Below are 13,352 nucleotides of genomic sequence, written 5' to 3'. Positions count from 1 at the left end.
GCACTGACATAACCGGGAAAGTCTATTCTCATGCATTTTCCTGCCCAGCTCTACAGTCATGAGTGCATCATGTGCTCCGTGTGACCATCTGAACGCTTGAGTGTTTATCCAGTCCAGCCCCTTAGCCCATCCCTAGCTTTTCATAATAATAATATTTGGCACAATATCATAGTTTTCACCCCTCGATCTCACAACACTTTTCACAGATGGGGAAGTGTCAACATCCCCATTTTACAGAGGGGAAACTGAGGCACAGCAAGGGAAAGTGATTTGCCCGAGGTCACACAGTAGGTCAGTGGCATAACAAGTACTAGAACCTAGGTCTCCTGACATACAGTCTGCTCATCTCTTATTCCTTATTTAGTGCCGGAGACCTAGCCTGCACTTTGCAAACTCTGTGCGAGTGCCAGCGCGAGGCTGGTTTGTTTGCTCTCGAGGAAAACAGGTCAAAATGAATAAAAGCAAAAGGGGGTGAAGGGAAGGTCATTGCCTGAGGCACCGGGAGGGGAAAGAAAATGCTGAATGAACTCAGCATTACAGGAGGTGTCTGGGTGGTAAGAGTGACACTGTCAGAGATCAAGGGGCTGCAGCCGCCAGCCCTGAGGGGCTGTGCTTTCCCCAGCACACAGTACCCTATAAAAAGTGAATGGTGGCAGCGACTTGTCCTTGAGATCCAGATCAGGGTTTCCTCTCCCTCCTCCCTGCAGCCCATCTGAATCCCTCGTGATGCAGGAAGCTCTGGCTTCCACAGGGCATGAATGAATTTCTCCTTTCTTCGCAGGCCTTTGCACTGAAGCCAAGTGAAGAACCTCATGATTGCACTATACATAACTCGACTCAGCTAAGCTTTCACTAGGAAGGAAGGGGTTTCTGCCCTTCAGAAGGACTCGTCCACCCAGACAGGACTCTCAAGCGTCACTCTCCCACCCGGCACCCACCAGCAACATCCATCTCCGTGCTCTGAGGCAGGCACTCGACGCTGGGTTTTTCTTCTCTCTTCCCATCAAAGCTCACCTTGGAAACCATTCCCCAGCCATGTTCCAACGCCTCACCAGCCTCTTCTTCAGTGACAGCAGCACACCTGAGGGCCTGGAGGAACCCAAACCCTTTGTCTCTGAGGAGGAGGAAGAGGATGGATGGCTCATTATTGACCTTCCAGGTGAGAAAAGCAGAGGGCAGGGGGAGGGGGCCACCGCTTAGAAGGCCTCTTGTTTCACCGTAGGCCTAACGATGAGTGAATCACTTCAGATAAAATCCATCCCTTCCCACCCCTGCATCTGACGCTTTGACAGAAGCCCCAGCTGAATCTTCAAGGTTCTTGAGGGTCTGGTTAACTGCCCCCCACGTCCCATTATTATCTTTCATCCTCACTCTTCTTCTGGCCAAGGCAGGTCCCACTTCCGGGTCAGTGAGAGGAAGGGTGGTCCAGTGGTTAGAGTGCTAACGTAGGATTTAGGAGGTCTAGGTTCAAGCCCCTGCTCCCCAACAGACTTCCTGTATGACCTTGAGCAAGTCACTTAGTCTCTCTGTGCCTCAGGCTGCCAGGGGTGTTGCGTGGCTAACTAAATACTGTGAGATGCTGTGGTGATGGGGGCCACACACGTGCCGGAGAGAGCTGACGGGCAGTGGAGGGGTAGCTTGCACTGCTGCTGTCTGTGCTACATCTGGTCTATGGAAAAGCAAAACACCTAGTTTCCCTCATGGCAAAGGTACTTTAGGTTGGTACAGTGGTGGTTCCCAGCCCTACCGCTCACGGTAGTGATGTTGGAATTTCACCCAACACGTGTGCTCTGAGTATGCAGGTTTCTCTCCCTATCTGCCCTGCCTCACTATCCCTCCATTGGTTATAAATCATCTGGAGGCTAGTGCTGCAGGAGCTACCTCCAGGGAGTGTGAGGAGGGGAGATGTTCAGGATCTCATCTGGAGGGCAGCCGGGAGCTGGGGATCAAGCCCGCTAAAGCTGACAGTGCCACACGCCACCTGCTCCTGGTTTGTTTGCTTGGAGAGTTCCTAGCACCGCAGCGAATGGCTCACACAGAGTCCATCCTCCCTGCCGTGTTTGAATTGCAAAGCAAGAGGCTGAAGTTACGCTTCTAACTTCACTGCCAAGCCAAACACGATCAATCTGGAATCAGTCATTCGATCGCTCTCCTAAACTGACCCAACCAAGAGCAACAATCTGGGTTGGACACTCTCAGTGGCACTACCGTCACAGAGAGCAAGAGCATGCGTGCTAAGTGCCAAGGGATCTCTCACCCATGCTGGGGATGCCCAAAAAACATTTTCAGGTTAGTATCTTGCCTGAAGGATGAACATACAAAGGATTCTGAAACCCATCCAGAAATCGAGGCCCCCACTAATTCACATACAAATCAATTGGGCAAAGTTTCTGAGGTATGAACTTTACCTGTAAATGAGCCCTCCGTCGGGTATAAACTGATTTAAAAGGTTACAGAAGATCTCTTTATGTTCGTTTAATCAAAGAGTATTTTACCCTGTTGACCTAACGCAAACTCATTTGGCACTTACTTGTTTGTGGACTGTTCTCCCAGAGTTGGGAACAGACATGAAGGATATGCAGAATGCCCATTCTCCCCCAAAATCCATTTTAAAAGCAATGTCTTATTGAAGGCTAATGTCTCCCAGGCCTTTCATTTCTTATTGCTTTGTTCATTTAATAAGAAACAAATTTGAAGATTTCAAAATACCGTTCTTTTTGCCAATATGTTTGTTTTTTACTCTATTTTCATTTTCCAAGACTATTCTCACTGGGCCGGTGAGAGGGAAGCATGATTTAAGAACAGATAGAAAGTTTGGCTGCACCCTGCAGTTAGAGTTTATATATTTTATCCAAGCCTCTTAATTAAATTGTTGTGCCCAGAGCAAATTGTGCACACAAAGGAGTAGGGTGCAAACACCTACCTGCCTGAGTTGGGAGTACAAATGGGTGTCTAAGAGCTGCCAGCTGCCCAGGTAGTTTGTTATGGGCACAACATTGTGAGCAAAGCTTATGCTCTAATAAATTTGTTAGTCTCTAAGGTGCCACCAGTACTCCTGTTCTTATTGTGAGCAAAGTCCATGGGCCAAGTTGCTCCTGGGGCAACAAATGATTTTATCTCTGACCAGAGACTCTGTCAACTCACCAAAGTCACAGGTCTGAGTCTTCTTAATTCCCTGACATGTTGCTCTATAGTGTCATCAGTTTTTTGCATGCATGCAAAAAAATGGTCTCTCTCAAAGGTTTCACTCCTTTTTAGCATGCAATCTTCCTCAGATTTAGTCAGTATTTTACTTAATAATAATATATATATGGAGATATACCTATCTCATAGAGCTGGAAGGGACCCTGAAAGGTCATTGAGTCCAGCCCCCTGCCTTTACTAGCAGGACCAAGTACTGATTTTGTCCCAGATTCCTAAGTGGCCCCTTCAAGGATTGATCTCACAACCCTGGGTTTAGTAGACCAATGCTCAAACCACTGAGCTAGCCTTCATTGTCTTCAAACATTCATTTGTGGCAGACTGCTCTGTGAAGGAGATTTAACTTTAGAAAAAGCTCTCCAGAAACTGTGAAAGCACAAGCTAAAGAGCTGGATTCACCAGAAGGGTTATCCATGTACTAAATACAAAAGAATATAGCCAGGATAGGTCAAACCAGAAAGCGGAACTACTTGCTATGAAAACCACTGCTAGGGGAAGACTGGGTATAAACGGTGATGTGGAAGGTGTGGATCACAGCGTGGCCCCAAATAGAGTGTTGCCTTTGGGAAACTCTGTCAGAAATGAGGGGGAGATAATCATTTTGCAAAATGCTGCAGATGCCAAATGCAGAAAGCATTCAGTTGAAGACAACATGGTTGAGGAATTCTTCATAAACACACTGAAATCAAGCAAGCCTGATGAAAGGGACTGGATACTGCCTATGACAGTGAATAGAACAATAATTCCACTGAAACTGGACACAGGAGCTCAGGTTAACATTCTGTCTGAACAAGATTATGAGAGACTGACGATAAGACCAAAACAGGGACCAACAGAAAAAAAAAAAGTAGCTGGTTATTCTGGAACAAACATACCAGTGAAGGGGAGGTGCATTTAGGGTGACCAGATCACCAAAGACAAATATCGGGACGCGGGGGGGGGGGAGGGGGTGACGTGGGGGGGGCGTGGCGGGGGGCGGGGCCAAAAAAAAAAAAAAAAAACCCTTCCTCCGCAAGCGCTGGAGGGAGGCCCGGGAGACTCAGGGGAAGCGCGGGGCCGGGGTGAGTAACTTTCCGGCCTGGTCCCTTGCAGGCAGGACTCAGTCGGGTGGTAGGGAGAGGAGGGGGGCGGCCCGCGGGGCCAGGCGGTGGCTGTTCTCACCCCTGGCCAGCGGGACTCGGGAGCAGCCGCTGCTGCAGCTCCCACTGCCGCGGGGGCAGGAAGCGGCCATGGTGCTCCGCGGCTGCGGCTCTGGCGCCCCCGAACCCCCCGAGCCTGGGCCTGCTGCGGGGACCCAGAAGCGCACACGCTGCGCCCAGCCCCTGGCCAGTCGCGTCTGGGCTGCTGCCCAGCTGGTGCAATCCCGCGGCAGCTCCGGAGTGGGGGCAGCAGGCCCCAGCCCCCCCGTCCCGCTCGGGTCCCGCAGGGGAACAAATGGGGCTGCCGATGCCTCCGCCCCGGGGCCGCCGCGGGATTGCACCAGCTGGGCAGCAGCCCAGACGCGACTGGCCAGGGGCTGGGCCCAGCGTACGCGCTGCTGGGTCCCCGCAGCAGGCCCCGGCTCGGGGGGTTCGGAGGCGCCGCAGCCGCCGAGCGCCATGGCTGCTTCCTCCCCCCACGGCAGTGGGAGCTGCAGCAGCGGCTGCTCCCGAGTCCCGCTGCCCGGGGGTGACTGTTACTCACCCCGGCCCCGCGCTTCCCCTGAGTCTCCCAGGCCTCCCTCCAGCGCTTGCGGAGGGAGGGGGAAGGGTGAGCCCGGGGAAGAGGCGGGGATTCGGGTAGGGAGCCAATCGGGGGAGGAGGGGGCGGAGTCGGGGCCGGGGGGGGGGAGGTGCGAGTACTTCCGGGCTCTAGGCTCCTCCGGGGCATTTCCTTGTTTGTCCGGTGTCCCGACCGCATGTCAGTCGGGACGCGGGACAAACAAGGAAATATCGGGACGGTCCTGATAAAATCGGGACGTCTGGTCACCCTAGGTGCATTGCTAGTATCAACCATAAAAACACCACATACAGGCTCCCGTTCATTGTCGTGCCAAAGGAGGAGACACCAGTTTTAGGGCTGTCTGAGTGTGAAAAACTCAGTCTGGTAAAATGGGTGCTCTCACTACATTTTTTTTTTTTAATGGAGATATCCTATCTCCTAGAACTGGAAGGGACCTTGAAAAGTCATTGAGTCCAGCCCCCTGCCTTCACTAGCAAGACCAAATACTGATTTTGCCCCAGATACCTAAGTGGCCCCCTCAAGGATTGAACTCACAACCCTGGGTTTAGCAGGTCAAGGCTCAAACCACTGAGCTATTTCCCCCTCCCGATTTGTTGTGCCAAAGGAGGTGACACATGATACATGATCGTACTGTACCTGCCTAGGAAGCACTCTTTCGGGAATATCATGATCTGTTTCAAGAGTTGGGCTGCTTGCAGGGTGAACATACAATTCGGCTAAACAAGGAGGTCCCTCTAGTTGTCCATCCATGTAGAAAAGTGCCCTTTGCACTCTGTGATAAACTCAAGATTGAGCTTGCCAGGATGGAAGCAATGCAAGTGATACAAAAAATGGAGGCACCAACAGAATGCGTGAGCTTGGTAGGCATTGTGGAGAAAAGTAACAGCCAGCTATGCATATGCTTAGATCCCAGAGACCTCAACAAGGCTATCATAAGAGAACATTTCAAACTACCAACCAGAGAAGAGATTATGGCTCAATTTGCAAATGCACAATATTTCAGTACAGGGAGCGGGAATAATTTGTATAGTGGGGGGTGCTAAGAGCGATTGAGCCAAACTGTTAACCCTGTGTATGATGGAAATCACTTCAAGCTAAGGGGTGCAGCAGGACTCCCAGCACCCCAAGTTCCAGCACCTGTGTTTCAGTAAATTGGATGCAGCCTCAGGATTTGGCACCTAAAATTAACTGAAGAAAGCTCAAAGTTATGCCCATTTAATATCCCATTTGGAAGACATACATTCTTACACTCAGAGCCGGCTCCAGGCACCAGTGCAGCAAGCAGGTGCTTGGGGCGGCCAACTGAAAGGGGCGGCACATACGCCTCTTCGGTGGCAGTTTGGCGGTGGGTCCCTCAGTCCCTCTCGGAGGGAAGGACCTGCCGCTGAACTGCCGCCGAAGAATGAAGCAGCGGCGGTAGGGTTGCTGCCGAAGTGCCGCTGATCGCGGCTTTTTGGTTTTTTGGCCACTTGGGGCGGCAAAAATGCTGGAGCTGGCCCTGCTTTCACTTACCCTTCAGCATAGCTTCAGCACCAGAAATGCTGGTGACCACAAAACCATACATATGATCTATGAACACATTAATGGTGTTGAAAACCTCAATGGATGACATCATCATCATCTGGGGCTCAATGTAAAAGGACTTCAGGAAGTCCTGGATGCAACTACAGCTGCAAACCTCAAACTAAACAGGGAGAAATGTGTTTTGGGGGTTACAGAACTGACTTTTGTTATTTCCAATGAAGGTGTAAAACTTGATAAGAGGAAGATTTCAGCCATTGAAATGATGCCACATTCCCAGTCGAAGAAAGATGTCCAGCAGTTCCTGGGAATGGTTAATTATCTTGGAAAGTTCATACCTAATCTGTCAACCAAAGCAGCAGCTTTGAGAAAACTCCTAGAGAATAAAAACACCTGGTGTTGGGGTGCAGAACAGGAGGAATCATGGGAAGGTTTAAAACAACAACTGATACAAGAACCAGTGTTGAAGTTCTATGCACCAGAAAGGCCTATTAAAATCTCAGTAGATGCTTCACAGTCTGGGTTAGGCGCCATGATTTTACAGACATATGAGGATTGTTGGCAACCAGCAGCATATGCATCCCAATCACTGACTGAGGCAGAAACCCAGATATGCACAGATTGAGGAGGAGCTTTTAGGAATATTGTTTGCCTGTGAGCGATTCAATCAGTATATTTATGGACAGACAGTGGAAGTTGAAATGGACCATAAGCCCTTGATAGAGTTATTTAGCAAACCGCTAAATGACTGTAACTTAAGGAGTCAAAGAATGATGATAAAGCTGCAAAAGTATGATTTGATTGTGACCTACATGCCCGGTAAATTCATGTTCACTACAGATGCACTTTCCAGAGCAGTGCCTCCCACAAAAGCAGAGAAGACTTTAGAGACAGAGATGCAAATCTATGTAGATCTGATTATAAAGTCAGTTCCCATAGCTAACAGGAAACTGCGACAAATAAGAGAGGAAACAGAGAAAGATGAATCATTGGGGCTATTAAAAGAAGTGATAGTTAAAGGGTGGCCTGAAAAAATAAGGAGTTGCTGTCCAAGTATAAGAGACTATTGGAACTGCAGACATGAACTTGCTCTGATAGATGGGGTGATTTTCAAGGGCAGTAAGGTTGTAATTCCAATGAACCTCCGAAAAGAAATGGTACAGAAGATCCCCAAGGGTCATTTATGAATTGTTAAGTGCAAACAACAAGCACGAGAAGTGCTGTATTGGCTGCGGATCAATCACCAATTACTAATTTGGTAGGAAACTGCTTTTCCTGCTTGAAATACAAGCCATGCCAACCAGCAGAGTCACTGAGACCTCATCCAGTTCCACAAAGGCCTTATGAGAAAGTTGGCACTGACTTATTTACCTGGCAATTAAAGGATTAGTTAATAGTCACAGATTATTATTCTCCGTATCCAGCAATTTGCTCACTGCACCGTACTAATAGTAAGTCAGTGATAGCCGGCATGAAGGGAATCTTCTCCAGACATGGAATTCTAGATGAAATCTTTAGTGATAATGGGCTGCAGTTTTCCAATGCAGATTTTAGGCAATTTGTTGTAAATTGGAATTTTCATCACAAAACATCAAGTCCAAATTATCCCCCATCAGATGGGCTTGAGGAAAGGTTTATACGGACAGTAAAGAACCGTATGAAAAAGACTTTTGACAGTGCGGGTGATTTGTATAAAGCTTTATTGGTTTACCGAAGTACACCTCTGGAGAAAGGTTTTTCTCCAGCTCAGCTGTTAATGGGAAGAAGGATCCGATCTAATTTACCAGTCACTGATAACTTGCTGAAATCTCATAACAATGAAACCATACAGAAGATGAAAGAAAATCAGAAGTGGAAGCAGAAATTTTATTTTGACAAAAGGGCCCTCCCCTCTCCTAACCCAGGTGGTAGAGTGTGGCTGAGGAATCATACCTCTATTGAAGCCAAAGAACAGCTGCATCCAAGGTCTTATGTGTTCCAGACAGACCAGGGGACACATTTCGACAGTAAGTGAAGGGATTTAAGAGTACATAAGAACATAAGAATGGCCGTACTGGGTCAGACCAAAGGTCCATCTAGCCCAGTATCCTGTCTACCGACAGTGGCCAGTGCCAGATGCCCCAGAGGGAGTGAACCTAACAGGTATAGATCAAGTGATCTCTCTCCTGCCATCCATCTCCACCCTCTGACAAACAGAGTCTAGGGACACCATTCCTTACCCATCCTGGCTCATAGCCATTAATAGACTTAACCTCCATGAATTTATCCAGTTCTCTTTTAAATGCTGTTATAGTCCTAGCCTTCACAACCTCCTCAGGTAAGGAGTTCCACAAGTTGACTGTGCGCTGTGTGAAGAACAACTTCCTTTTATTTGTTTTAAACCTGCTGCCTATTAATTTCATTTGGTGACCCCTAGTTCTTGTATTATGGGAATAAGTAAATAACTTTTCCTTATCTACTTTCTCCACATCACTCATGATTTTATATACCTCTATCATATCCCCCCCCCTTAGTCTCCTCTTTTCCAAGCTGAAAAGTCCTAGCCTCTTTAATCTCTCCTCATATGGAACCCATTCCAAACCCCTAATCATTTTAGTTGCCCTTCTCTGAACCTTTTCTAGTGCCAGTATATCTTTTTTGAGATGAGGAGACCACATCTGTATGCAGTATTCAAGATGTGGGCATACCATCGATTTATATAAGGGCAATAAGATATTCTCTGTCTTATTCTCTATTCCCTTTTAAATGATTCCTAACATCCTGTTTGCGTTTTTGACCGCCACTGCACACTGCGTGGACGTCTTCAGAGAACTATCCACAATGACTCCAAGATCTTTTTCCTGATTCATTGTAGCTAAATTAGCCCCCATCATATTGTATGTATAGTTGGGGTTATTTTTTCCAATGCGCATTACTTTACATTTATCCACATTAAATTTCATTTGCCATTCTGTTGCCCAATCACTTAGTTTTGTGAGATCTTTTTAAAGTTCTTTTTGAAGTAATCCCAGAAAGTTCCAAAACATTGACAGTCAATGTGGACTCTGGCATTTCCCAACTGACTGATCATTTATCATCAACGGAGGAAGGAGAAACAGGCTAAGAGTAAGAGAACAACTCAGACTCTAATGAAAGGCTGATACTGAGAAGATCAGAGAAGGAGATTAAACATCCTGAAAGACTCATAGAGATTTGCTAACCTGCTGGGAAAAGGGGTATTTGAGGAAAGTGAGTGGTAAAGACTCAATCCAGAGTGATGTGCTGGTAACCTCTCCTCCCTAGGTAGTTGACACATTGATTTATGGAAATGAACTAGATGGGTTGAGAATTTTATGCCTGTGTTATTAGATAGTCATTAGCTGTTTATATATATGCATATAAGAGCTAATTGTTTTTTTTTTAAAGGGAAGATGTAGAGATATGTTTGTGGAAGATTATAATTTAGAGACACTCCCTCTTAAGGGACAGTATTATGAATAGAGGAATTTAGAGATGTGCCCTGGAAGCTGGGGTTGAGAATCGAGTGTAGCTGTGCACAGCAGTTCACCACAGAAGCTCTCTAGTTTATTCTGTTAAAAGTTTTATTCCTTTCTCATTCACTGGTTTGTTGTTTAATGAATCCCAAGGTCATTATTTATTACATGCATCAGCTGATCTCTGTCGGGATGGTGCACAATGAAGGCGTCTCAGAAACCATGCTTCCACTCCCCCGGAAGCTTTGGCACTGCTAGGGTTACCATATGTCCGGATTTTCCTGGACATGTCTGGCTTTTTGGTCTTCAAATCCCCGTCCGGGAGGAAATTCCAAAAAGCGGGACATGTCTGGGAAAATAGGGAGGGGTCGTGGGGCTTGGGTCCGGGCTGGAGCCGCTGGGGCTGGCCGTGCTCGGCCGGCGCCGGGGCCGGGGCCGGGCTGGAGCCGCTCAACCGGAACCGGGGCCCGAGCTGAGCTGGGACCGGGCCTGTGGGTGCTTGGCCACCGGCCGGCGCCGCTCAACTGGGGCCAGGGCCAGAGCTGGTGCCCCGGGGCCCAAGCCGGTGCCCCGGGGCCCGAGCTGAGCTGGAGTTGCTAGGGCCGGAGCTGCCAGTGCCGGGGCGGGATGGAGCCGCTCGGCCAGGGGGGCCGGACTGGGCCACGCCTACTCACGCCCCCCCCTCCGCCCCCCGCCCCTGCCCCTGCCCCTGCCCCAGCCCCAGCTTACCTGCTGGCTGCCTGCCTGCCTGTTTCAGGCTTCCCGCGAACATTTGATTTGTGGGAAGCAGGAGAGGGGGAGACGCAGGGGGGCGGAGCGTTCAGGGGAAGGGGCGGAGTTGGGGCGGGGCTGGGGCCCCATGGAGTGTCCTCTTTTTGGAATATTAAAATATGGTAACCCTAGCGCACTGCCCAGTGTCAGAGACAGGTTACTGGGCTAGATGGACCATTCGTCTGACCCAATATGGCACATCTTGTGTTCTTATGAAGGTCCCCTTGAAGTGAAGCTATTCCCAACACCGCTTCAGGCCCTCCGATGTCTGGCAGTCATTTGCAGCGGTGTTTGGGAATAGTTTCACTTCTAAGGCCCTTTTGTTCCCCTAGAAGTGAAAGTGAAACCATTCCCAACACAGCTTCAGGCCAATGCTGCTGTGTCTAGGTCAGGGGTGGGCAAACTTTTTGGCCGGAGGGGTTGCAAAACTGTATGGAGGGCAGGGTAGGGAAGTCTGTGCCTCCCCAAACAGCCTGCCCCCCCCAATCTGCCCCCTCCCACGTCCCACCCCCTGACTGCCCCCCTCAAAACCCCCAACCCATCCAACCCCCCTGCTCCTTGTCCCCTGACCGTCCCCTCCCGGGACCCCCCACCCCTAACCGCTGCCTAGGGACCCCACCCCCTAGCCAACTCCCCCTGCTCCCTGACTGCCCTGACCCTTATCCATACCCCCGCCCCCTGATAGGCCCCCAGGACTCCCATGCCTATCCAACCCCCCCCCCTTCCCCGTCCCCCCCCCGAACCTCCGCCCCATCCAACCGCTCCCTGCTCTCTGTCCCCTGACTGCCCCCCGGGACTCCCCACCCCCTTACCATGCTGGAGCCAGCCATGCCAACGCGCTGCCTGGCAGGGGCGGTGGGCCAGAGTGCTGAGGCTGCGGGGGAGGGGGGACAGCAGGGGAGGGGCCGGGGGCTAGCCTCCCCAGCCGGGAGCTCAGGGGCCAGGCAAGATGGTCCCGCGGGCCGTAATTTGCCCACATCTGGTCTAGGTGATACCACTGAGTCGCACTTAGAGATTGCTTTTTAAGGTTTACCATTTTCAGCCCTGAACAGGGGCCCTTCTGCCAGTAGCAGATAGCAGCAGCAGGTCAGTGTAGATGGGGCTTCTCCATCTTAATTTCAATGGTTTGTGCCTTTTCATTTCGGGGGTAGATTAGCTCACTCAGCCATTTGCAATGACAATTTAGGACCGTTTGCTTACAATTTAAGCAGAGAACTTGAGCAAACAACATTTCTGTGCACTGCCTTTCTATTCCTGCCGCTGCCTCGGCTGTCTCTTTTTTACCGGAGTCACTCTTCCTTTTCAGATATTTTTAGATATCCTGGAAAGAGACTAAGAATAAAGCTACCAACTGATACAAGAGCAAGTCCTGGCTGTTTTATCACCAGGACACCCTTTGCTTGATGGAAGGAGACTGAAGAGAGCTAGTCTCTCTAACCGTGAGCTAGACCCCTGGGATCAGGTGTTGCCCCTCCCTCGGAAGGAGTGGACTGGCCTCACTCTTATGAAAGTGCCCAGGTGGTGGTGATGGGTCTCTAAGTCACAGCATGGATGAGACTTTAACCTTCCCTCCCAGTTTTTTAGCAAGCACTGGCACTTGACACAGAAACAAGCTGGAATAGGGCGACCGGATTTTTCTAAGCAAGAAACTGGGCTACATGTCTTGGGAAGGAGGAGACAGTGCAGTGCATGGCCAGGAGAGCGTTCCTGGGGAATCAAGTTGGGGTACATGGGATGGCGATGGGCGAGGACTAACTGGGAGGCTGGACTGGCCTGTAAATGCTAGATGATTCCTTGGTTCTGAGGGATGTCTGGTGACTCATTGGGTGGAGGAGGTCAGGTCTGCAGCATGAGACGTCTGGCTGTGGGGAGGTCTCTGGGGCACCCAAGCTCAGCCACCCTGCTGTGAGTGTCTCTGGCTCAGCTGACCACCAGCTCCTTCAGGTCGCCTAAGCCTGTGATGGGGAGGAGAAAGGGGAACGTCAGATTTGTCAAACTGACAGAAACTCCAGGACAGGCCCTGAATCCCCACTAGTCAGGCTCATGCACACACCCCCTAAACAGTCCCCTTAACAACCAGCAGTCGATGTCATGCGGGCCACAGCCTTCCTGCTAGAACCCCACCAATGGTCCCTTGCATATAAATCCATGATATGCTCATATCTTGAATACTTCATGCAGATGTGGTCACCCCATCTCAAAAAAGATATATTGGAATTGGAAAAGGTTCACAAAAGGGCAACAAAAATGATTTCAGAGTATGGAATGGCTGCCGTATGAGGAGAGATTAATAAAACTGGGACTTTTCAGCTTGGAAAAGAGATGGCTAAGGGAGGATATGATTGAGGTGTGGAGAAAGTAAATAAGGAAGTGTTATTTACTCCTTCTCATAACACAAGAACTAGGGGTCACCAAATGAAATTAATAGGCAGCAGGTTTAAAACAACCAAAAGGAAGTATTTTTTCACACAATGCACAGTCAACCTGGGGAAACTCTTTGCCAGAGGATGTTGTGAAGGCCAAGACTATAACAGGGTTCAAAAAAGAACTAAATAAGTTCATGGAGGATAGGTCCATCAATGGCTATTAGCCAGGATGGGAGTGGATGGTGTCACTTGATCATTACCTGTTCTGTTAATTCCCTCTGGGGCACTTGGCATTGTC

At 49.5% G+C, this 13,352-nt stretch overlaps 1 protein-coding gene across 5 annotated transcripts in view; it reads left to right on the top strand.

Moving 5' to 3' along the window:
• TP53INP2 (tumor protein p53 inducible nuclear protein 2) overlaps positions 1 to 13,352 on the top strand; it is a 59,528-nt gene that overhangs the window by 26,527 nt on the left and 19,649 nt on the right. For all 5 annotated transcript variants that reach the window (XM_054045392.1, XM_054045390.1, XM_054045393.1 and 2 more), the window contains exon 2: positions 782 to 1,159. In XM_054045392.1, the coding sequence (XP_053901367.1) occupies positions 1,036 to 1,159 (124 nt within the window). In that variant the 5' untranslated portion in view covers positions 782 to 1,035. The remainder of the gene's footprint in view (positions 1 to 781; positions 1,160 to 13,352) is intronic.

This window comes from Malaclemys terrapin, chromosome 12, assembly GCF_027887155.1.
Source record: "Malaclemys terrapin pileata isolate rMalTer1 chromosome 12, rMalTer1.hap1, whole genome shotgun sequence".
In the NCBI taxonomy this organism is placed as follows: Eukaryota; Metazoa; Chordata; order Testudines; family Emydidae; genus Malaclemys; species Malaclemys terrapin.
Note: the sequence above shows the minus strand (reverse complement) of the source record. Positions and strands in the feature narration are given on the sequence as shown.